Raw genomic sequence first — 27,038 nt, 5'->3', positions numbered from 1 at the left:
TCCAATTGGATGAAACCCGTCGTGATGCCGCTTTGGCTAACGAAGCCCATAAGAAACAAGTCAAAGCGCAGTTCGACAAGAATGTCAAACCCCGTGTCTTCTCAGAATGTGACTTGGTCTTGCTTTATGACCAAGAATCTAATAAATTAGGGGCAGGTAAATTCAAGTCTTTATGGATGGGCCCCTATATTGTTAAGCGAGTGTTAGCAAAAGGAACCTACGAGTTAATGGATTATGACGGAATTCCACTAGCACAACCTCGTAACGGGTTGTACCTCAAGCGTTACTATGTGTGATTCAGTATAGTAACCTGTATGCTTTTGTTATGTTTTTGTTTTCGCTAAAGTGTTTGTTTTGGTCAAGTAATCCACTTTTTACATTTATTGCAGATGTCAAACCTATTGGAGTCATGTGTTGGATATGCCGACGGAGCGAGTCGTAGTTCGCGGAACCTATCTTCCACGGCCTGAGTCATTTTTTATCTAAGCGGCGAGTTAGTATGTTTCAGAGTATGTATTGGTCGATCAACGAATAACATCGTTGAATATAGCGCGTTGATAGAACGTCTCTCTGATGCCATCACACATGGTATACACCGACTGATTATCAGGCTAGACTCACAACTCGTCATACTACAACTCACTGGTATCTACTCTTTCCGAAATCCATATATTTATCGCATGTTCCTAAGGGTTAAGATTTTGGAAAGACAATTTGATTTTATTCAATATCAGCATATTTCCAGAACCTTAAACACATTAACTGACTCATTGACAAATTATGTGTTAGATAGACATTTGCAACATTTATAAAATGAAGCATACCATCAATATTTGCATTTCGATCATGTAACTTAACCAAAATAAAGCTTCGAAAATCAATATATATATATATATATAATTGTTTATGGTTTACACATAATTTTCTGTAACCAAGACAAAATTGGTCAAATGACCGAAAACTCAAAATGCTAGGGGGCACCCTAGTCTAATGATGCTCGTGATAGCAAGTCACAGCCTGTGCGATCATGCGTAAGAGCCGAGTCCATCGTCTTGGCACACCAGTAGTATGCCGCTGCAACCTCAAGGGCATCTTGTCAGTCCTCACATCTGGAATACCAAGAGTGAGGCCCTCAACCTGTTCCTATAATGCTGTGAGAGTCTCGGCCACATCGAGGTCGCGAAGGATAACCCTTCCAACAGCCTCTCCTGCTGGGGTGGCAGCTGGCACTCTCAGGCGTAATACTGGCTGAACGGGACCAACATCTGCATGAACACATGAGTTTGGTTAAGTCTTGATAGAATAAAGCACAAGGAAATTATAAAACAAAAACGATAAATAGGGATATGGTCAAAGAATTTAACAATGGCGCCCCACTATTCGCCAGCTGGCAGTACTAAATCTGGATCACCCCAGAAGTCCATACCGACATATGGATACTCAGAATAAACCATCTCCTAACTATCAAACCACCCGAAGAAGGTATCAGAAAAGGAAATCTGAGACTGACCAGCATGCCTAGACATATGGTCGACCCATCTCTGCATACGTGGTTCAGTCGGTGAAGGTAAATCGAGTGCAATATACTGCAACTGCATCAGTGGTATCTTTTCCAAAGCAAAGGCGGTCAAGATAGAACCATAACCAAAGTTCTTCAACCTCCCACTCTTCACCTTGGTCAACTGTTCTTTCATCACAAGAAGTACTGCGTCGCACCAGTTGAACACCTTCGGTTGGAGGCATTCCAAGGCATACTGCATATAAGATCGGTTGGCTACATGAAGAACCGCACCACCAGCCATCCTAGCAAAAGTGAACAGAATAGTCCTGAGTGACCTGTCAGTGACATCACGGATGATGATCTTGCCGTCCTTACTCGGCTGAGATCCCTCTCTGCAATACCAGCAAACATAATCTCACACAAATTCACCTGCTCGGGCCGAACCTGATAAAGAGATGGGGGCGCACCGCCTCGACAAGCCAGTCAAGAAATAGATGTCCACTACAGTCAAGGGGATGGATTTGCCCCTAATCTGGAACAACTGGTTGGTAGGATCCCAAGCATCGAGCAAATACTGCAGCAAGTTGACTTGTTGTCTCATGCTAGAAATGCGGAAAAACTTCAGCAAGCCACAGTTCCGCAATGCATTTACTGTAACCGGATCATGTAAAGAAAGCATGTCCTCTTCTTCATGCTCACGTTCTCGCCATGTAATAGTCATCTTGCTCCAAAAATCTCTGAAAACAAACAAGAGAAGAGTTAGATCCTAGTTTTGGTAAGAAACAGGCAAAAGTTCCATCAAAAACTATGCATAAAATTCCTTCCTTGCGCCCATCGCACCTACAGTAGTGTTCTGGGTGCGTTGCATGTCAAATGGCCAGTAGACAGGCCAACATCCAACACACCTTTCGATACACAAAGGGTTCGCTGAAGCCAGGGCGAGTTTTTCAAGCCCCAAAGGTTCAGAAAAACCAGGAATCAAGCTCAGAATTCAAAATGGAAAGCATGAAATGAAAGAGCTCAAGTTTAGCTCCTACCTATTCCAGACGGCACCGAGGATCGTCCACAGAATCTCCCGAAATCAGCTAATGAAAATCAAGGGGGAAAAGCACCTCCAAAGCTCCAACAAACCAAAGTTCAAATGAAATGGTAAAATGAGAGGTAAAAGCACTTTTACATTACTTTTTACGTAGTTCGAAGTAAAATATTAGTGTTCTAACTCATTTTTCAAACATATATTGTTCATTTCTGACTAGTTTGATGAAGCAATTGAAAATGCAGTACAATCTTTGAAAGAACAAAGCTATTTATGGTAAAGTCAAGAAGTGACCGTTGTATCGAGCAGTTTTAGCGCATAGTTCAAGCTCGTTAAAAAATAAACATAAGCCATGAGCAAATGTTTCCCCCCGTGTTTAAGCTCATTAAAAAATGAACTATTTCCCGGTAAATAACCATCGTGAATGTAGTACTTCAGCCTTTAAAAGCCTTGGTCGTGTTCTCATCATCACCTCCACTCTGTATTGGCCGATCATTCACCTCCATTTGATTGTTTACCCCTTTTGAGGAACAGCTGCGAAGAGTGATCTCACTAGCCATCCTTGTAACACTGCCGTGATTGGAAAATTCCAAACCTTACCTGGAATCAGCTGCTACCCAATTTTATCACTCGTTCCTCAAAATACGAGTCTCATTTAAGCTCTTTTCAACTAACTCGTAAAATATGAAAAGATTGTCGAGCCATTGGCCTCTCCAGCTCGTTAAAGGGACTGGAAGTGCTATCCCTCCTCTAAATTTTAATCTTTTTGGACCTGAGGGATTATTACACAAAAATATCGAGCGCTTGTTTTATTCGGCTCGTTAAAAGTATCGAAAATTCATCCCTTCTGTATTGTTTTATACTTTTTCGGACTTAAGGGATTAGATGACAAAAAAGGAATTTTGGAGTTTCCTTTACGTTCCTTTTCAGACTCTCTAAAATTGAAAAGGACCGAGTTATCTTTGTCGTTAAACTCGTTAAAACTTAATAGCGACAAACTTGTCCATAGCAGACAAGAACGAGTTTCACTATCGCTAGGCTCGTTAAAACATAGCGATGGGTTTGCCCGAAGGGAAAATTATAGAACAAGCATATGTTATCCTCCTCAAGATTGACAAAAATAAAGAGGTATTGGTCAGCAATGACTGGGGAAAAATTGGGAAGAAAACTTGAAGAAACTTTGTTGGTAGCAAGTCGCTCTTGAACATGGCACTTTCACTCCGCATCCAAGTCGGGTTGGGTTGTTTCATTCACCGGTCACATCACCATGGTCCCATCACACCATCCACATTTGGGGTAATGCTACCAATCCATCATGTCAGTGTCGCCAATATGTTCAAGAGAAGTCATTCAGAGAATTCACCTGTGTCTCACCCGCTCCAATACATTTACACTCCATTCTTTCATGACCGCCACCCTGAACCATATGTCATCAGTTCGTTTTCACCTCCATTAAAATCGTTTGCTCTGTTCTGTGTCATTGATGTGGGATTCATTAAGGCCCTCCTGTGATGGATCGCTTCTTGTCGACATCATCTCATTATCCAAGAAGTCGATCTAGGAACACCTAGTTCAGTACTTTGAAGCTTGCATGCCTCAATGGAAAATTTCTCACTTCCGGCGACAGGTTTACATCAATGGCCTTCGACCAAAAGATTTTGCGTGGTGTTCGATGCCAAGTCCTTTATTCACACCACGTGAATTGTACTGCAGTACCTTGAGGGTCATTATCATTATCGGTGATTCCTCTCACGCCTGTTAACAGCTTACATCATTGGCTGGTAATCAGGCGATGTCTTTCCATGTTCGACTCCAGAACATCTCTCACATGGATAGACTTGTACTTCGAGTGAAGATCGAACGAGATTGAAGACCCCAGATCTAGTTTCATCCATCCGGGCTGCGATATATATTCAGGGAAATAAAGACATCAAATGTACATCATTGCTGCATAGATAATCATCCAATCAAAGGGATGATGACTCTACCAGAATCATCAGTCTACACTCAGACGATTGTCTGTCCTATGTACATGAAAGTGAATTTATAAAGTTGAGCATGGGAATGCCCGCCTTAGCTAGATCATGAAAATATTATGAAGATAATGTATTGTATTGTATCTTATTACAGGTCTCCTCCCAGCTTGAAAGAACTTCAGGTCCTCATAATAAAGCATTTCACCCAACATCAAAATATTAACGACCTCATGCTTTAGGGGGAAACTGTTATAGACATTTTTGGGCACTACAACCCCAAACATGAAATGTCCATAAACCAAGGGCTCCTAAGTCCCTAAAAGTGTTGTTCTAACCCCTAAAGGAACAAGGTCAACTGATTACAGCTTCTCCCAGAAGTTCTCCATGAAAACCTGCTCAGAACTGGTCAAAACAGGATAATTTCAGCTGCTCCATAGGCAAAGTGCGTTGCATCTCACCTAAATACACTGTGTGGGTGCGTTGCATTTCAAAAAACCCTTCTATGGGGTGCGATGGGTGAGAAGTGACAAATGGCAGTGTCATTCCGCGAGGTGGAGAGGCATGGAAACTTCCAGAAACTTCTCCTGTGACACTTGCCTCTCTGAATTCGACCAAGGATGAGTAAGAGATCATCAATCTCCAAGTGGAAGCAAGAACTATCAGAGGGAAGACACTAATCAAATCACAAGCTGACTCATCTCCCTTACAGATATCTATATATGGATCCCTCATCCCAGAGATCTAGAGGCTGGAATTTTGCATATTGTAAGGAATTGTTGTTGGTTTCTTGAGACAACATCAGATTGTTGGGTGATCTAAGATTTGTATGAGGTGAAGAGGGGCTTCCTTGCTGAGAGGATGATGTTGGGTCAGAACAACTGGTTGTAACTCCCCTTGGCTCTTTCTTGTTTATCAATAAAAGCTATTTAAGTTTTCCTCCATACTCTTGTGTCATTTATGTTTTCTGCATTTGTATGGTCAATTTACATCTGATCCTAGATTGTTTATGATTATAGATCCATGTTCTTGTATAGTGCTATTCTATTGTGATCTTACAGGTACTTTGTGAAGCTGGGCGTGCAAGGGAACAAGTAGCGAAAGACTATCAAGAGAGAGAGGAATCGAAATAGGAGATTAGCGCAAGACAGAGATTGGTCTTCTTTGTTCTTCTCTCATCTATACTTCATAAAGGAAAAATGAAAGTAGCTTTACTTTGTTTATTTCTAAGGTAGCTATCACACCTTAGTGGGATAAGCAGTTCTGTGTAGACACTTTTCCCTGTAACACATATGAATACCATGGGTGAATACCATGGATCATCCAAATACCAAGGGAGAACACCATGGGTCATCTGAATACCATGGGTGATTACTATGGATCATCTGAATACAATGGGTCCTCCAAAATACCATGGAAGGATACAATGGGTCATCTGAAATACCATGAGAGGATACCATGCATCATCTAAATACCATGGGACTCCTTTATTCCTCTTTGGTAATCACTTGGAAAGGGATATGACAATCCCCCCTTCCCATGTTTGCAAATGAATAAATATTTACAACAGAGACAACACTAGCAAATAAAGAAGGAAAATCTTTTTCCAATAGAATATACAAGACCTAAATAAGTTAATCCTTTTAGCCAATATTATTAAGATAGAAACACTGAACATGCAATAGATTATTATTTAGACTTGTATTTTAGGGTTAAATTAACCTCTAGAATGTGGTGTTCCCTCTTTGGATTTGATCCTCTAACAAGAAACATCCACCATGGAGCTACCCAGAATTAGGAATATACCTTCATGTGTTTCTATAAAATATCTTGATAGCTCAGCACTCAAGCGAACAACTCAGTCTACGTCCATTTTTTCTTTGTCCAACTATTATAAGGGTTTGTCCTGCAAAGCGATTGGAAATCCTCCTCTTGATGTAAAACTCCAACTACACATGGTATTTGACTCCTTTTATTTGGCTCGTCCCAAGCAGCTATAATATTAATTGTAAATAGACTCTTGAACTTGGCCATACCATACATTATATGATCACTCTCTAGCACATATTGACCCCCTTCTAACAATTTCATCCTTTTACCTTTATATGGATTTATGTGGATATGATTGGCAACACTCCCACAAAATATATAGTCCTCTACTGATTTTGGTTTGGGTCTCGACATTCACTCTACATCTCTGCTGCTACCTCAATCTTGACACCCAATGAAAATAAGCGACCTCCATTTTAATCAACTTGACTCAACTTACCATTTCATCTACCACAGGGTCCCTTGAATGAAAAATGGGTTTGATATCTCAGGGATTAGTTTAGGCCCTTCCATGACATGCAATTTGACCCAACGAAATTGTATCTTTGAACCTGGATATACTATAGTGGCAAATTCAACCCTCACGAATTAAGTCTCCTTATTAATTCAACCTGTCAAACGACTGCCCCCACATCGCTTTGTCACCAAGGGTAAATATGGTCTACTCACCTTTCACATGGTCCTTGGTTATATGGTTATTCGACTTCCCCCAAAGATAATCACTCTCTTAGCTTTCACACAGAAACAATTCCATTCTGAAAAATTCAACCACCTGGGTTTTATAGTTTTGTCTTTCAAATTTAATGGGATTTCAACCTAAAAGGAACTCCATTGGATACTTGTCTTAATGATAGTAGCCAGTCTTCTTACATCCGCAATGAATTAGCTCCATAATTTAATCACTCAGACTCACCTCAGGTATCAACTTGTGCTAAGGTTTTCTTGGCCTTCAGCAAGTTATGAATTTTACCCTACAAAGTTTATGGTGAAACCATTTTATAAATCGGCCTAGGCATAAGTAATACACTGAGCTACAACCCTCTTATTCATCTACCTCTCACAACAATTATGTGACACACAATCCTTTAATTAAACTTCAACAAATAAATTCCTCAGTGAAGTACCAGCGACAAATCTCAGTGGTCCCTCCAAATGACCAACTAGGGTGTATCATTGCAATACCGAAACCAATATTAACCACTATTGCGGATAGTTTGACCATTGAATATGATCCACACTCAAGGTTACAAACCCTGGCACAAAGCTCTGTGAACCCACAAATCAACTTATGAAAACATACAATCACCCCCCCTTACTATGAGCTCCTCCCTTTATTTTATTGTGATGGCCATTAGAATACCATGGGTCATCTTTTTCCTTTATTATATAAAGTGAATTTATAATCTTCTTTTTCCTTAGTCACATGTTTAATCAATTCATCCCCTGAGATTCCACAATTTATTTTAATTTGTAGCCTATTGGAATGGCTGGGCTACTAAGATGGTCTCTACTACCAGCACCCAGAAAAAGGGACATTATAGGTTGATCCATAAAAATCTAATCATAACATGGATGAATTTCAGTGTATCATATAAAATATAAAAGGAACACATAAAAAAGAGAGGCTATGCTGAATGGTTATAATGATAAAAGAAATGAGTTTTTCCATATGCTCATAAACATTTCAATTTCTATTGGTTATCAAATGTAGAATTTGCTCAAAAATAATGCTTTAAGCCAGTGATGAGTGATCATGGATGGAATTCCAAATGAGATAAATTAATCAAACTTATCAACTTATACACATCATAAGATAAAGAAATTTAGTTGACATTTTGTGAGGGAAGCATTTTATGTTTTCATTTTTATGAGAAAATATTTTGATATGTGAGATATGTAAAATTTCAATGTCACTATAAATTTAATTGCAACTCATAAGCTAAAGTCCCCTAGTACTGCAACCTCTTCAATATGAAAAACGAAATTTGTTCAATGACATCTTGCTCAATAATTGTTTTCTAACCAATCTAAAGTCTCATCCTTCACACCTTAGGTAAATTTTTTATGAACAACCATGTATGTAAAATACTTCACACAATTTACACATACTTGTACAACCTAGTATGGAACTCTCAAATCTATAATAGGTAAACTTTGTGGACCTTTGTTAAACCTTTATTAGTGTAAACACCATTCTTCAAATGGTTGCATGAATTTAATATTTCCCCATTTACCTTTGCATGAGTGATGGGGAATTAAAGAGAATTGGCTCTCCATTTCCCCATACACTCTAACTTTGAATATACAACCCCGTGCTTTATAAATGGATGTACAAACTGGAAGCAATTGAATATACAAACTAGAATGTAGGGAATATGCATATTTTCTAGTTTGAAATTTATTATTGTTGTTGTACTATATGGACAAGGCTATGTAACAAGAGGAAGTGTGCATGAAATTTTTTATGATTATATTTCTTTATTGACTAAAGACATTGATATGGAAATGAGTTGCAATGTTGTTTATCACTCGCTTTCATTATATATATATATTATTGCAAGAGTAAGGCATGCCACAATTAGGCTTAGATAGCACATGACACACTATTTGAGCTTGTATAGCATATATCACATATCATGATAAACTAGAGCAATAAATAAAACTTTCTTCGTATTAATCAAGGAAACATCAATCATCCTTTACTACTCGAGACATTTGGAATTAGAATTTAGTGTGATCGTTCAATACTTTGGACCAACCTGTGAAATTCCCTAGAAATAATAGCTTTCACTAGGTAGAATAAATATGTTACAAGGGCACTCTAATTACCCTTGGATTACAACGATGGAACATAACAATAGTCTAGTGTTCATAATGCATACACTAGGTTGCATCGCTAGTTGTAATTCACATATCAACACTTAAATAATTTCTCAACTTAATCCAAAGATAGAACGAATTGACCGCCTGCGCGCTATGGGATGATATGGCTTGTGTCTTCAGGCAAACCGATAGAAACAGAGATTTGATCTGCCTTACCTTGAGAAATTGGTGATCAACGATGTCCACCAATAATCTGATCAACAGGGCAAGGAACCTCATTCCGGAAGCCTTGGTCTGGATCCTCTGGAAAGAGCGCAATGCTCGAATCTTTAAGAACTCTGCAATGTCAGTGGATAGGTTAATGGAAAAATCGAGGCATATAATAACAAAAACGATCCACGCCATGGACATAACGCAGCAAGAGGGGAACCTGTCACCAAAGGATCAAAGGATTGTCCAAATCCTCAATCTCAGAGCCCGGACCAATCCCACAGGCAGGAACCAGACCACACAAGCGATGAAGCAGGACAAATGGGGAACACCGCCATTTCCAGCGTTCAAACTAAACTTCGATGGCACGTCAAAGCAAAACCTGGGAAAAGCAGGATACGGTGGAGCAATCAGGGACCATATGGGGAACATCCAGCTCATCTACCATGGCAATCTAGGAAATAACACCAACAACGTTGCAGAACTGATTTCTCTCATCAAAGGCATCACCCTGGCTGACCACTACAAATTCCTACCCCTGATAGTGGAAGGAGACTCGGAGATAGTCATCAAGATGATGAGGAAACTTCAAAACGGCACGCAAGTGGACAAGATCACACCCAGCTGGAGGCTCTCGACAATCCTGAAGGATCTGCAAGCCCATCTCAACAACATTCAAGGCATTACCTTTCAAGCAGTCAGAAGAACTGCAAATAAGCTGGCCGACACCATAGCCAATGCGGGAGTTCAGTCCAACAGTGAAGACTATTACATCCTCTGGCAAGACCTGGAGGAGGGGGAACTCAGAGAGAAATGCCACACCATAAACAAGGTAGACCAGCAAGCTTAGAAAATGCCAAGCTCCTTTGATTCTTCCATATATCCTTCCACTGACAATTATACAAGCTGCAGGCGACCCACTCGAAGAAAAGAAAAAAAAAAGGAGAGAGTGAGAGCAGAGACTGGACCAGCTCAGTTATTCAAACGCAGACACAGGGAGGTCCCATCGACTCCCACTCTGCATCATGTATTCTACTATATTTTATTAATATAAAGTCTCGGTGAACCTTACAAAAAAAAAAGATAGAACGAATTGGAGAAATACAAAAGCATCACTACATACCTAGCATTAAAACATAATTCATGACATCTATTCTATAGAAATAAGGTAAAAGGAATATAACAACTATTAGGTACTTTCATAGTAATAATAGTGTTCAATAATGTTATAAGATGCTAATCTATCAAAAATGTGAGTGCTTTGTTAGTACTTTGAACAATTTGAAAACTAGATGGATTAAATTAGCCATTAACATTAGTAAATTATCATCATTGTATTCAAACATCATTAGTGGCAGGGGGTGTGTAGGGTGGTGTGCTCATGCACCTGGATGGACAAGAAGAATTGACATTCTCTTGGATCTTTGGTGTAGCTTCTAATAATCAAGTTGAAGCACACAACATCATATCAAGGAGTAAAGCAAGCTTCATCCATTGACCTCTACAATGTTACAATTGTGGGGACTTTGAGCTAATAGTAAAACATCTCCATTATAATACCACTCCAAGTAATTTTAAATGAATTAGAAAAAAATTGCAACAAATTCAATATTGGAAACATATCAATTCCTAAGGATCAACAGCTAGAAATCTAATGGGATTGCAAACCTAGCTATAGAATTGTAGCAAGTTATACTTAGAATAAACGGCAGGACAAACTACATCCAATTCCATAATTAATGAGCCTCCCTCAACACTTAGCAACATCTTATGTGATGACGTTCCTAGCAAGGAACAAGTATAAATGATGAAATGAATCATATTGCAAGTCCTTTCAATCCTTTATTTAGATCTCTTCAACTGGCAAAGTATAGGAGAATCACTATGCATATGATGAAAATCAAGGTAGATTTTCTAAACATGTTGGAATTCCCGTCGAGCGTGGATTATGGTACAAGTATGTTTCGGCTAAGAGAGATGTTTTATTCAATGGAAGTAGCCTAGCCATCACTGACTCTTGGTCCCCATGACCTTTCCTCTTCCCATGTCGCTAGTCTTAGAACATTTATGATATAGTTTGGAACACCACAACCTACTGAGACAAAAATGGAAAATAAATACAGTTTGTGGAGCCTAAAGACATCATGGTAATGCAAAAAAAAAATCAATAATTATAGATATAACAAGGCCTTTTAAAGACTAGGTGGGAAATTTAATGGTCCAACTTCTTTTCAATTAGAAGCATCAAATCATTACATGGAGGATGAGATAGGTGCATTAAAGAGCCAAATTAAAGAAATGAAATTTATAGGTCAACAAAGAGATTCCTTCTCTTCTTTGTCTATCAATTGAAAAAAATATTCTCCTCATCTTCTCTCCCATTTAAATCTTGAGATACAAGGTGAAACTTCAAAGAACAAAGACATTAATCATACTCCAAGATGAATAAATGCATGCCACGGTAGTAAAAATTTTGGATGTATTTTTTTTACTTTGTATCCACAATAAAAAGTAGAACTCATGAAAATGGTTTGATGTTACATAGATTAGAAATATGGCCATGGAACTCATTAGTAGTACATAGCCTTCAAGGCAAATTTGTTGTAACTAAAATTTTGATGTGCTCCAAACACAGGTTTATACTGATCAAATCCATGAACGCACTGGCAGCGCGACTGTTCAGGTCAAAAACGTGTTGGGCGATAAATTTGGGAAAAAATAAAAATAATTTCAACAAAGAGTCCAGACATAACACTCTAACACGGTGATCATTCAATGTGCAGACCTATACAGACCTAAACTAACTGATAATTCAATGGTTGGTCAAAGTGATCAAAAGACCAAATCAAGAAAAGAGATTGAAGAGGCTATATATTCCCCAGTGGAGTCACCATTTTGTTGTAAATATAAATCCCATCTGCGGACAAAGATAGTCTCTCTAGCCCAATGAGTGGGTCTAGCAACAAACAAAACAAACTAATGTAGAATTTCCTAGCTTACGTTTAAAATTGCAGAGAGAGAGAGAGAGAGAGAAACCTACCTCACCCTGATGTTAATTGCTCAATCCTTTGGTGATGGCTTTGATCCCTTAACTTCCAGGCTCGCTCCTTGCTTGTTCCTTACGTCCGAGTACCTACAAGAGAGATCAAATTACAACACAAGATACAAGAGCATACATAGCGTATATCAAACATAAACTATTTGATAGATCAAGGAGTATCAAGCTAAATGCATAAATATTTAGACATTTATGGAAAGTGAACATCAGATGTATATGTTAATGAATCAAAAAGGGAAGTATACAACCATTGCTTAATGTTGGATACCTCCTTTTGGTGGATGTCTAAGTCCCAACCAATACTCTTCAAACACTCCTTCTCCAAGTTAGATGGGCAACATTTAGGCATAATCTCAACATAGGAATGCAGGCAATCAATAACCAACCATTTGGGGATGGAGGGGATTTGATTTATAGGAAGGGATAGGGAGTTAGGGGTCCAAAAAAGATGGAGGAAGGTCCACATATCAAGGGGAAGGCCCTTAAAGGCAGGATCAAGAGCTCCAAATGGGAGAGCTCAACCATGTCTCTACCCAACAACATCCAGCTCATTGTTTCTTGAAGTTTCCAGCATACAAAGCTTCTCCTCCATTTTGAGAAAACCTGCTAGACGAGGTTCATCACGAGTTTTTATATCAAAAACCGCACTGGAAGTGCTAGGTCAAAGAACTACAGCCTCCCATCAACACGAGCAAGTAATGGAAGCAAAGAGTGTTGGTCTTGAAATTTAGGGTTTCAGCCAACCTTCTCCAGAATTAACTCAGGGCAGTTTTTCTTCCATTCTTCAGGGATGTTTCAGTATGTGTTTCATGATGAGTACACTTCACAGTTGTCAACATTTTGGCACTTCAAGATGTGGAACAGGAAATGAACAGGAGGTGTGAAAAAATACTATGTAACAAGTTTTATGCAAAGAGATTTCATTATGGAAAGCTTTCATTGTGCAAAGTTTTCTCCGCACTATACACAACCTTTAATCAATTAATTAACAATAGAGGTAAGGATTATGTTGCATTGTAGTTATTACCCTTGTTCAACTTTACATATCAACAATACCTCTATCAAATATAATGATTCGTCGTTTATTAATTTATTTATTTATAAAAGAATGATTCACTTCATGAATTATAAACTATTTTGAAAATCAATTTACAAAAAATGCATACGAATTACTAGATATTCTAACAACTTTGTTTTTATGATGTCCAACAATCCAAAATACATAACACTCACTAGAAATTGAAAAGGACAAGTATATCATATGCTTGATTACAATGTACGTGAATATAAATACTTGCAATGCCTTTCACATTCTTCAAGTATGTCACTTCATTCTGAATTCTAAATTGGGGGAAAAAGGATAGCAAGAAACATACCCAATTGTTATATGTTAAGTCCCTATACTACTAGTGTAACCCCTTATTGTTATTAGTACAACCCCCTTATTATATTGTTGTGCCCATGTAGTCCCCATATTGTTATTATTGTGCCCCATAGAAGCCCACTATTGTTATTATTGTGCCCTAACATTATTATTGTTATGTCGGCTCTGATTATATTATGACCCCTTAGACTCCTATATATAGAAAGGAGGTCTTATCATTTGTATCATCCAAGAATCATTCATTTGTGTAATGTAAAGGAGGTTTCCCCCTCAAAGAGGCTAAATTCTAAGGTGTTCAACTATCTTTTCTATCTTTTTGTGAGTTGGTTTCATAACATTTGGTATCAGAGCTTTGGATTCTAGGTTTCGCTGCTCCAAATAGGTCATCGTGGAATTTTCGCTATAACTTTTTTTCTACGACATTTCAGGAAACAAAAAAAAACAAACAAAAACAAACAAAAACAAAAAAACAAAAACAAAAAACAAAAACAAAAACAAAAAAACAAAAACAAAAAAACAAAACAAAAACAAAAAACAAAAAAAAAAAAACAAAAACAAAAACAAAACAAACAAACAAAACAAAAAACCAAAAAAACAAAAAAAAAAAACAAACAAACAAACAAAAACAAACAAACAAACGAACAAAAACAAAAAACAAAAAAAAAAAAAAACAAAAACAAAAAAAAACAAAAACAAAAAAAAAACAAAAAAAAAAAAAAAAAAAAAAACAAAAAACAAAAAAAAAACAAAAAACAAAACCAAAAAAAAAAACAAAAAAACCCATTTGAGATGAAATTGCATTGAACCTCGGGTCCAAATTTCAGAGCTTTTCGCACAATATTTGCGAAGATATGATCTGAGGAATTTGGTCTTTGTGCAAACTCCTGAATTACATTCCAAATAAGTGTCCCTAGGAAAATCGTCATAACTTTTGTTTTGAGCATCAGATTGAAATTTCGTAAGAAGCTACAGAAAGAGGATGGACTGTAGTTTCCTGTGTATATTTTCCAGATTCGAAGGTCAAAACAATGACACGTGGAACTTCATACAAGTTAGCTCTTCTGAAAAGGTATATAATCAGGTCATCTTGGGAGATTATGCATAACTCTTTCTTGGAGAATCCAATTTTGATCATACTAGTGGCATTGGTAAGAGGAAATAGAGGACTACTACAGATCACAATTTCAGAGCTGGAAGTGCCAAAATTACAGAGTTATAGTCGTTTCAAGATCGAGCTCCTAAAGTCAAGAAAAGGCGCTATGAGGAAGATTGATGGCAAGGATCTAGTAAATTGGATACTACAGATGGAGCAATATTTCAATCTACATGAGGTGCAACTATTACAAAAGGTACGTATTGCATCTTCATATTTAGAACCGAATCAATTTTTATGGTATAAAGGGCTTTGTTCTCGTAAACCACTTGTTACGTGGTCAATTTTCACGGAGGAAATGATAGCACATTATGAGGATACAAAGAGAAACTCCTTCTTTAGCCAATTGATAAATCTCAAGCAAAAGGGTTCAATGGAAGAGCACATTGAGGACTTCAAAAATTGAATAGAAGGGTAATTTATATTCCAAAGAAGCAAAGGGTTGATGCCTTCATAGGGACTTTAAAGGATAACGTTCAACATGAGGTTCGTTTTTGGGAACCTGATTCATTGGAGGAGGCATTCGAGTTGGCAAGAAAAATTGAAAGCGAAATTATGGAAATAAGGAATCCCACCACTCATGACTATAATTATGGAAGTGCTTCTTCTCCTAGCATTCCACAACCTACAAGGCTTACACCACAACAACTGGAAGAAAAAAGAGAAAAAGGACTTTGTTACAATTGTGATAGAAAATGCACTAAAGGTCATAAGTGTGCTAAGAATAAATTATTTTAAATAGAGTATGAAGAGGAGGAAGAAAAGGATCAAGAAACATCAAAAGAAGAGGATATACGCCAGGACCCAAGCCTAGAGAAAGAAGAAATGAATCCGACCATATCTCGTAAAGCATTGGAAAGAATTACCACTCAAACTCTCAAGATAGAAGGACATATCAAGAAGAAAAAGGTTCAAGAAGTGAAAGATCACATCGAGAAAAAATAAATGAATCCAACCATATCTTGTAATTCATTGGCCTTAATCACTACTCCTCAAACTATCAAGATAGAAGGACATATCAAGAAGAAAAATGTTCAAGAAGTGAAAGATCACATCGAGCATCAAGAAATGAATCCGACCATATCTTGTAAAGTATTAGAAGAAATTACCACTCCTCAAAATCTCAAGATAGAAGGACATATCAAGAATAAAAAGGTTCAAGCAGTGAAAGATCACATCAAGCATCAACAATAAGCTCTCCAACTTTTAAAGGATAACGCCACTTTGGTGCAGAATCGAATGAAACAACAGGTAGATCAACATCACAGTGAAAACGTTTTGATGTAGGTGATTGGGTATTTTTATGGCTACATCTCAAGCAAGCTATTTATGAGAAGGAAATGTTGGCAATACTACTTGCACATAAGAAATGGCGACCTTACCCAATGGGAAGACACTTCAAGAAATTTTTTGTTGTAGATGCTCTCTCAAGAAAGGATGAGGATGTGGAAGCATTGTTTTGCGCTATTTCTATTATTCAACCAGATTGGATTAACGAAGCAAGGGATGAATGGAGGAAGGACAAAGAAGTGTGGCGACTCATTCAAAAGTTGCAGAATATCCCAATTCAAACAATATTTCTAGAACTTGAAGAGGAAGGAAAAATCATATTGGAACCTGGAGCAGTCACAGAAACAAGAACCTGACAGGTAGGAAATCGATCAATTTCAAAGTATCTCATCAAGTGGAAGAACTTACCCGCTGAAGATTCCACATGGGAGGACAAGAATTTATACAGAAGCATCAAGAACTACTCAAGCGTTGAGGACAACACTTTTTGAAGGAGAGGGGCATGTTAAGTCCCTATACTACTAGTGTAACCCCTTATTGTAATTAGTACAACCCCCTTATTATATTGTTGTGTCCATGTACTCCCCATATTGTTATTGTTTTGCCCCATAGAAGCCCACTATTGTTATTATTGTGCACTAACATTATTATTGTTATGTTGGCTCTGAATTTATTATGACCCCTTAAACTCCTATATATAGAAAGGAGGTCTTGTCATTTGCATCATCCAAGAATTATTCATTTGTGTAATGTAAAGGAGGTTGCCCCCTCGAAGAGGCTGAATTCTAAGGCGTTCAACTATCTTTTCTATCTTTTTGTGAGTTGGTTTCATAACACTTGGATCCAAGCTTAAAACCTTTGTTAGATCAACCTCATCAAATTGTATACAAATGGTTTTGTATATAATTTCACTTTCACTCTCAAACATCTCTTGATTAACTTTTTATAAAATTTGTAATTAAATTGTAATGTTAAATATATACATTTTAAATGTTTTAGTTTATTATTTATTTTTAAATTGTAATTAGAAATTTTTATCAAGAAAATATTTGTGGTCAGAATATACAATTTGAGTACATTGAAATGAACAAAAATACCATCCTCCTCTCAATAAATGGAGGGAGGAGATGCAAAAATAAACCTACTAAAACTTAAACATAGTTTCTTGAGTACATGAGTAGATTCTTAAAAATTACTTGCATAAGATAATATAAAAATAAATCATTTCTAATATTTGAGCGAAACCAACCCCCCCTAGATCCACAGTATGCAAAAGAGTGTTGGGCACCACACTATAGAGATTTGTTTCTTCTATATTTTCTGCTTCTTCTTAATGGAGGGGATGAACACATATTGTTTTTCAAAGACATATGAATATGAAGGAGAAGAGGAGGAAAGATTGACCACTTCCTCTTCCATTTTTCTAGCTTTTGGGTCCTTCATTTCTAAAATAGAGTTTTTGTCATATTTCTTAGATAGAACCTCTTCCTTCGCACGTGATTTGATGTTCTCCGATTACAAGTTATCTGTGTTGAAGAATGTAACTAGGTTCGGTCTTCCAAATATATTTAAGTCATTATGTAATGTACTTTTCCAAAGAATGAAAAAATAAATTTATTATTATTATTAAAATGACTTATTAAAGCATGGGTTTCATGCTTGGGTCATCTTTTATTACTCAAAGTCCCCATTTTGGACTCCTAAAATTTACATTGAGTCACTAGAGTCAATGTACATTTTATGAGACCCTTCTTGGGATTTTGAATCAAGTAAAAATATTTATTATTGAGTCAAATTCGGCATTTGACACCTCCACACCAAGTCGACCTCAAGGAGATCAAGTCGGCCTCAAATAGGGAAATTCAACCTCACCTCAAGCCCATATATACAAGCAGATCAAATTTATTTGCAGCATTCATTCACTCTCACACAAGTTCGATATCCAGAAGAAAGAGTTGGAAAAGTGTGAAGTAGGAAATAAGTCTAAAAGGAGTGTGAAGTTGGAGAAGAAGGAAGAAGAAGGCAAGATCGAAATTTTGGGCTATCTATCTCTCTCTCATGTGGGTTCCTCTAGGAGATCGAAGTATTTCTTATAAATTCAAAGTTGTTGTTGCTGTCATTTGCTGGGCTGAAGTGTCGTTTCTTTAAGTTTGAAGTTCTGGGTCGAAGTTGTCGGAAGAGGAGGCTAACTTGGTGGTTAAAGGAGGTTTGTATCTAGGTTGAAGGGTCTCAAGAAAACTATTGAAGGAAGATATTTTGATTGGGTTTTCCCCTAGATAGGGCTTTTTCCCTGGAAGAGTGCCTACATCTTGTGTCTTGTGTTTTTTGTGATCTTCATATGCACATAATTTGGTAATTTCTTGATGAAAGATACTATAACAACGAAGTAAAATAAGGCAACATAATTCACGAGTAATTATCAAGAAAGATAAATCTAACCCTAACTCTACTATCATTGATTTCTTTACATGGTATCAAAGCTAAGGCCAAGGAAGATTGAATATCACTCTGTTGGCTTGAAGGAAATGGTTATTCACTCTATGATAAGTTATATGACAATGGGATTCAATACTACAGGAAGTTGGATCAAGAATATCTTCTACTACTTATTCAACAAGGTCAAAAGTAAAGGGTTCTTAGTTGCACTTACAACTTCACTTAATGATGACAATGCCTGGATTATTATTAGCGGAGCATCAAGGCATATGACAGGGGAAAGTAAACAACTTCACACTCTATCAAAGGAACCATCTTCTCATGCAGTGGAATTGGGATACAAGAAAATCTATGTTGTTATAGGCTTCAGATCAACATCTTTAAAGCTAGAGAATGGAGCTAAACTACATCTCAACAATATACTATATGTTCCAGGTTCGGAAAAGGATTTTCTTTCAATTTCTTGCTTAGAAGATAAATGGGATAGCGTTACTTTTGTTGAAAGAAAGGTTTTGGTTTGGGGAAAAGATTCAAGTATTGATAAAGCTATGGTTATTGGAGTTCGTGAAGGAAGGTTATATAGAGTCATTACACCACCTCCTCAAGCCCTAGTTCATATGGAAATCAATCCCATTGAGCTATGGCATAGAAGATATGGTCATCTACACTACAAGGTTATTCCCACTCTTAATCAACTAGTTCATGGCATCCCCAATATCAAAGAATATCGTGAAGGAGTTTGCAAGGGATGTTATTTGGGGTAAACATATAAGAAAACCATTTTCAAATATTGAAACAAGGTCTAAAGAAACATCATACCTCATTCATTCTGATGTCTGTGGGCCTATGTTTGAAAAATCACTTGGAGGTCATATTTACTATGTAACATTCATGGATGATCACTCTAGAAAGACATAGCGCTACCTTCTTAAGAAAAAGGATGAAGTATTTGAAAAATTCAAAGTGTTTAGATCTGAAGTGGAAACCCTAACTGAAAGAAAAATAAAGACTTTGAGATTCGACAATGGTGGGGAATACACTTCTAAATAATTGATTGTGTATTATAAAGAACCAAGAATTAAGAGGGAGCTCATTTTTCCCTACTATCTCGAACAAAATGGAGTGGCCAAAATAAAGAATAGGACAATTGAAGAAGGTATATGAACAATGCTCCTTGATTAAGACTTACCAAAATTTCTATGGAGAGAAGCAAAAATGACAACAATATATATTCAAAATAGAAGTCCTCGTAGAATTCTTGAGAATATGACAATTGAGGAAGCATTCACAGGGAAGAAGCCAAGTGTGGACCATCTCTAAATCTTTGGAAGTCCTACCTATATCCACATTCTAAAGGACAAACGAAAGAAGTTAGATTCTACAAACATCAAAGGGATCTTCATTGGATATAGTCTCTCCTCAAAGGCATATAGAATCCACATCAAGGAAATAATACATATTGAAGTAAGTAGGGACATTATATTTGATGAAAATCATGCCTACAAAATATCCAAGGACATTCCTACTGATTATGATGACGAATATATACTAATATTCTAAGAAGAAGAAGTACAACACAACAATCCATCTACAATTCAAGAAGAAGAAGAAGGACCAAGTGATCCTATTCGACCTATGATCATACTGAACACAAGGAAGATGCCAAATTGGTTATATGCTACTCTTGAAGATGTTGAAGGACATGGAGCTATGAAATGAACCTTTAGAGAAAGTAAAAATTTGAAAAGATATTCTGGCTATGATACATATATGAAAAAATTGATTGAAGTTGAACCATATACATTTGAAGAAGTTGCTCATCAACAAGTATGGAAGAAGGCAATGCATGAAGAATATCAATCCATCATGAAGAATGGGGTTTGGGAAATCGTTCCTAGACCTAGTGAGAAAATGGTTGTCACCTCCAAATGGATCTACAAGATCAAGCACATTGTTGATGGAAGTGTAGACAAATAAAAGTTAGACTTTTTGCAAGGGGTTTCTCTCAAAAGGAAGGCATAGATTATAAGAAGCCTTTGCACCCACTGCAAGGTATACTACCATTATATATTTGGTTTCATTGGATGCTACAATGGGATGTGTTAGAAAATTATATATTACAGAGCAATGGAACACATAAAATATTGCAGAACTATAAACACAGAAAATGCATGAAACAAGAGAGACACAGATATATGTGGTTCACCCAGTGTGGGCTACGTCCACCCCGAATAGCCAGTCCTTCCTTTCTATTATCCAGCAAAATGAAGAGACACAACCTATAGCAGATTCGCTGTAATATCCTCTGTTTTCTCTCATAGTCTCACCTCTCTATTTCTTGCTCGGAGAATACACACGTATTACACAGCCTCAATACAATTCCCTCATATGAAGAGAGGGGTTGCCTTCTAGGGCAAAAAACCCTAAACTAAACATAAGTTCTACCATCAGATCATCTGCCTAATGAACGGCCCAGATTGACTAGAAATTACTATACTTTTAAAAGGCAATTTTACATATGTTTTTAGCTTCGGGGGCGCTGCCCCTAAGCCCCTGCTAGCCCCTGGACCCCCCAGCCGAGGGGGATTGGCCCCCCTAGACCCTCGCAGGGGGGAAAAGTCCCCCTCGCACCCCCCCGTGTGGAGGGGTGTACAAACTTCCTGAGGTATACATCCGGCTAAAACAAAGACCTTTGAACAATCATGCTCCACATCCAACAATCTCCCACTTGGAGAATGATTGTAGCAACTCCATCGCTGCTTCATTTGCTGGACAATGACTCCTCTTTGGACCTGGCTATTTCTCATCTTAATCATCATCCTTGAAGACCAATTGAAACTGAGCATATTCTCAGTTTCTCCCTAGTTACAACTTTTGTTAGCATATCTGCAGGATTCTGGCTAGTGTGTATCTTTTCCAGCTTCAACTCTCCATCTTCCAACACTGATCGTATGAAATGGTACTTGAGTTGTATGTGTTTAGTCCTGGAATGAAATGCTGAGTTCTTGGCAAGATGAATGGCACTTTGTCTATCACTGTATAACATGCCCATATCATGCTCCTTACCCAATTCACCCATAAACATTTGTAACCAAATCATTTCTTTACTAGCCTATGTAGCAGCAACATACTCTGCTTCTGTTGTTGAAAGTGCAACAACACGTTGGATTTTTGAAACCCAACTGACAGTTATTCCACCAACAGTAAATACATATCCTGTAATGCTCCTCCTGTTATCTCTGTCACCCACCATATCTGCATCAACATATCCCTGTAGAGAAATGTTTGAACCACCAAAGCATAATGCTTGATTCGTGGTGCCTTTCAAATATCTGAGAATCCATTTCACTGCCATCCAATGTTCCTTTCCTGGATTGTTCATGTACCTGCTTACAACTCCCACTGCATGTGCAATATCAGGCCTTGTGCAAACCATTGCATACATTAAGCTTCCAACTGCTGATGCATATGGAACTTTAGACATATAATCCATGTCTTCTTGGGTCTTTGGGCACATTTCCTTACTAAGTTTGAAATGGCTAGCAAAAGGTGTACTAACTGGTTTTTCATTGTGCATATTAAATCTTTTCAACACCTTTTGTATGTACTCATTCTGAGACAATGTTAATTTGTGATTTTTTCTGTCTCTAGTGATTCTCATACCAAGGATTTGTTTTGCAGCTCCCAAATCCTTCATTGCAAATGAATTTTCCAGTTTTCTTTTGAGCACATTTATTTCCTGCATGTTAGACCCTGCAACAAGCATGTCATCTACATACAATAAAAATATAATATAGATACCATCATTTTTCTTTTTCAGATAAACACAATGATCAGAGTGACATCTAGTATAACCTTGTTCAGACATAAACTTGTCAAATTTTAGATACCACTGCCTTGGAGCCTGTTTTAAGCCATACAAGCTCTTCTTCAACCTGCACACTAGTTTCTCCTTCCCTTTTACCTCATATCCTTGTGGCTGCTGCATATATATCTCTTCTTCCAAATCCCCATGGAGAAAGGTTGTCTTTACATCTAACTACTCAAGATGCAAATCTTCAGCTGCTACTAGACTTAAAATAGTTCTGATTGAAGTCATTCTAACAATAGGAGAAAATATTTGATCAAAATCAATACCTTTCTTCTGTGCAAACCCCTTCACCACAAGTCTAGCTTTGTACCTTTGTTTTCCTCCATCTTCTTCCTTCAGCCTGTAAACCCATTTATTCTTCAATGTATTTTTTCCTGCAGGCAACCTGACTAAGTCCCAAGCCTGGTTATGCATTAAGGATTCCATCTCTTCTTCCATGGCTACCTCCCACTTCTTCCTGCTTTCAACCTGCATTGCTTCTTCATAACATTCGGGTTCACCAGAATTAGTCAACAACAAATAATATAATGAAGGAGAGTATCGTTCAGGGGATCTACTTATCCTGGTAGATCTTCTAACACCACTTTCAAGTGTTTGGGGTGCCTGTTGTTGTTGTGGTGGTTGCTATTGTTGTGGTTGTTGATTATTATTATTTTCAGACACCTTTACTTTTCAGTGATCTCATCAAGGACTACATATTCCTTGTTTTCTTTTTCCTGTTTCTTTTCCTGCAACTGATTCTTATACAAGACCTTTTCATTGAATATTACATCTCTGCTCCTAATGATTTTTTTATTTTCGTAATCATATAAGCGATAACCAAAATCATTAACACCATATCCAATAAAGGTACATTTCTTTCACTTTGCCTCAAGCTTTGTTATGTTTTCTTTATCAATATGGACAAAGGCCTCACAACCAAAAGGCTTTAAAAAAGAGTAGTTTACCTTTTTACCTGTCCATGCTTCCTCTGGAACACCACCATCCAAGTAACTTGAAGGCCCTCTGTTTATTAGATAAACAGCAGTATCTACAGCATCTGCCCAAAACTGTAAAGGCAATCTTGCCTGCAATCTCATGCACCTTGCACACCCCATGATTGTTCTGTTCATCCTTTCTGACACACCATTTTCTTGTGGTGTTCTTGGAACTGTCTTCTCTCTGCGAATTCCATGCTCTGAACAGTACCTATCAAACTCTTTGCTGCAATATTCACCTCCATTGTCTGATCTAAGACACTTCAATTTCTTTCCTGTCTCAATCTCAACCAAAGTTTTCCATTTCTTGAAAGTATCAAATACATCAGATTTATTCTTAATACAATAAATCCAAGTTTTTCTAGTTGCATCATTAATAAAAGTAACATAATAACGAGAGCCACCGAGAGATGATACTTGAGCAGGTCCCCATACATCTGTATGCACAAGCTCTAATTTTACATTCTTTTCTTTCCCAACTCTCAGAAATCTGACTCTCTTCTGTTTTTCATAAATGCAATTCTCACAAAAGTCCAAATCAACATTCTTCAAACCCGGCAACAAATTTCTTGAGTGAAGAATCTTCATCCCCTTTTCACTCATGTGTCCGAGCCTATGATGCCATAATGTTGCATCTGTTCCTTTAGAAGTTAAAGCATTACAGAGTTAGAAATACCATTGCATAAATACAATGTACCAACCTTTTCGCCTTTTGCTATTACCAGGGCTCCTTTGGTGACCTTCCAAGCTTTATCTGTGAAAGTTGTCACACAACGTTCACCACCTAACTACCCTGTTGAAATCAGATTTTTCTTTAGATCTGGAACATGCCTTGCATCCTTTAGTAGCCATTGGTTTCCATTCTGATGTTTTACAAGAACCTTACCCATTCCAACAATTTTACAGGGTTTATCATCACCCAAACGAACTTGTCCAAAATCTCCTTGAACATAGTCATGAAAGTATTTCTTATCAGGTGTGGCATGGAATGAGGCCCCTGAATCTACCACCCAGGAATCAGCAATATTTTCAAAAGAAAGAATCAAAGCATCTTGTAACACCTCACCTGTCACATTTGCTTCATGATTGTTTTCTTGTTGTGCATCTCCTTCTTTTCCCTTCCGAGATCTACAGTCTTTCTTTAGGTGTTCTTTCTTTCCGCATTTCCAGCACACTATCCCCGGTCTGGACTTGGATCTGCCTTTCCTTGATTTATTGTGATATCCTGAGCTTTGTCCTCTTTCCATTTTTCTTCCCCTAGACTCTGCACTTAAAGCATTACCCGATGTCTCACCGGAGCTTTTCCATCGCATTTCCTCGCTAAGGATAGCACCGACAACATCATCAAACTTTAAAGTACTAGATCCAGAAACAAAGTTACTAATGGCCATTACTAAACCATTCCAACTTTCTGGTAATGAGCACAAGAATAACAGAGCTCTAACTTCATCATCAAAGTTTACCCCTACAGAACATAACTGATTTGTAAGAGTATTAAAATAATTTAAATGGTCTGCAACAGATCCACCTTCCGACATCTTCATATTAAATAATTGTTTCAGAAGAAATACCTTGTTTGAGGTCAAGGGTTTTTCATATAGTTTCTCCAATGCCTTAATCAAACCCTCTGTCATTGTTTCCTTCAAAATGTTGAAGGTGACCGACGCTGCGAGGCACAACCGTACTGTTCCGAGTGCCTTTCTATCGAGAAGGTTCCATTCTTCATCTGTCATACCCGTCGGCATCTTTGTTTTTCCGCCCAATGGTAGGTATAGATCTTTCTGATACAGATAATCTTCCATCTGCATCTTCCATAGCAAGAAGTTTTAGCCACCCTAAACTTACCATCCTTCGCCATTGCTCCCACTCAAACCAGGAACCCTTCTTTCCTGCGAGTTTATTAGCCAAACAGACCTTCGGCTCTGATACCAGTTGTTAGAAAATTATATATTACGGAGCAATGGAACACATAAAATATTGCAGAAATATAAACACAGAAAACGCATGAAACAAGAGAGACACAAATATACGTGGTTCACCCAGTGTGGGCTACGTCCACCCCAAACAGCCAGTCCTTCCTTTCTATTATCCAGCAAAATGAAGAGACACAACCTATAGCAAATCTGTTGTGATATCCTCTATTTTCTTTCACAGTCTCACCTCTCTGTTTCTCGCTTGGAGAATACACACGTATTACACAGCCTCAATATAATGCCCTCATATGAAGAGAGGGGTTGCCTTCTAGGGAAAAAAACCCTAAACTAAACATAAGTTCTACCGTCAGATCATCCGCCTAATGAATGGCCCAAATTGACTAGAAATTACTATACTTTTACAAGGCAATTTTACATCTGTTTTATAAGGGACAAGTCCCCCCCACACCCCCCCCCCGCGTGGAAGGGTGTACAAACTTCCTGGGGTATACATCCGGCTGAAACAAAGACCTCTGAACAATCATGCTCCACATCCAATAGGATGGAATATCCATCAAATTGATGTGAAGAAAACATTTTTGAATGGGACCATCGATGAGGAAGTATACATTGAACAAGCTGAAGGTTGTGAAGTAAATAACAAAGAGACTGATGCATATAGACTCAAGAAGGCCCTATATGATTTGAAGCAAGCTCCTAGGGCATGATATGCAAGAATGAATGCATACCTTCTAAGAATTGGGTTTGTGAAGAGTATTGTTGATCCAAATAGCTACATCAAGTTTGTGGATAATGAGCAAGTCGTTATTCTACTATATGTGGATGATCTATTCATTACAAGTGTGGAGCGAAGGATACAAGAATGCAAGAAGATTTTGGTAGCAGAATGTGAGATGAAGGATCTGAGATTGATGCACTATTACCCAGGTCTGGAAGTATGGCAGAAGCCTAGGGGATATAATTGGGGTGAGGAAATTATATCATCAAGTTGTTGCAGAAGTTTGGGATGATGGATTCCAAGCCCATGACTTCTCCTATGATCATCAATCTCAAGAAGTTGAGGAGCTATGACTCAAGTCTCGTAGATCCTACCTCCTATTGTAAGTTGGTGGGTTCTTTGGTGTATCTGGTAAATACTAGGCCAGATGTATGCATTGTTTTGAACATTATTAGTCACTTTCAATTAGAGCCTCATCAAGATCACTAGATAGCTTCCAAGCATATATTGAGATATCTTTGTGGCACTATACGTCACTGCCTAAAGTATGATAGCAAGGAAGTCAAGTTGATTGGATTCACAAATTCTGATTAGGGTGGCAATGAGACCGATGGAAGAAGCACTACAGGTGGATGCTTTAGTTTGGGATCTACCATGATCTCATGGATTAGTAGAAAGAAATGTCTCGTTGCTTTGAGTAGTGTTGAAGCAAAGTATGTGGTTGCATGTGAAGTAGGAATGGAGGTTGTATGGTTAAGGAATATTCTGACATATTTTTTCCAGAATCCTCTAGGATCTAATGTGATCAATTGTGACAATCAAAGTTGCATTAAGATGTCTAAAG

General features: G+C 37.7%; 1 protein-coding gene across 1 annotated transcript; it reads left to right on the top strand.

The window, feature by feature from the left end:
- The first annotated feature begins 9,401 nt into the window (after positions 1–9,401).
- On the top strand, positions 9,402–10,223 carry LOC149205276 (uncharacterized). Its single transcript, XM_089397361.1, has one exon. The coding sequence runs from the start codon at positions 9,402–9,404 to the stop codon at positions 10,221–10,223; it is 822 nt and encodes a 273-aa protein (XP_089253487.1).
- The last annotated feature ends 16,815 nt before the right edge of the window (positions 10,224–27,038 follow it).

This window comes from Pinus tabuliformis, chromosome 1_2 (genome assembly GCF_031772625.1).
Source record: "Pinus tabuliformis cultivar Carrire ecotype Pingquan chromosome 1_2, CPIR1, whole genome shotgun sequence".
Lineage (NCBI taxonomy): Eukaryota > Viridiplantae > Streptophyta > Pinopsida > Pinales > Pinaceae > Pinus > Pinus tabuliformis.
This window is presented reverse-complemented; position numbering and strand designations above follow the sequence as displayed.

Bases quoted from the DNA above. Each gene is read 5' to 3' on its own strand.
- LOC149205276 (XM_089397361.1), top strand. From the start codon at position 9,402: ATGTCCACCAATAATCTGATCAACAGGGCAAGGAACCTCATTCCGGAA.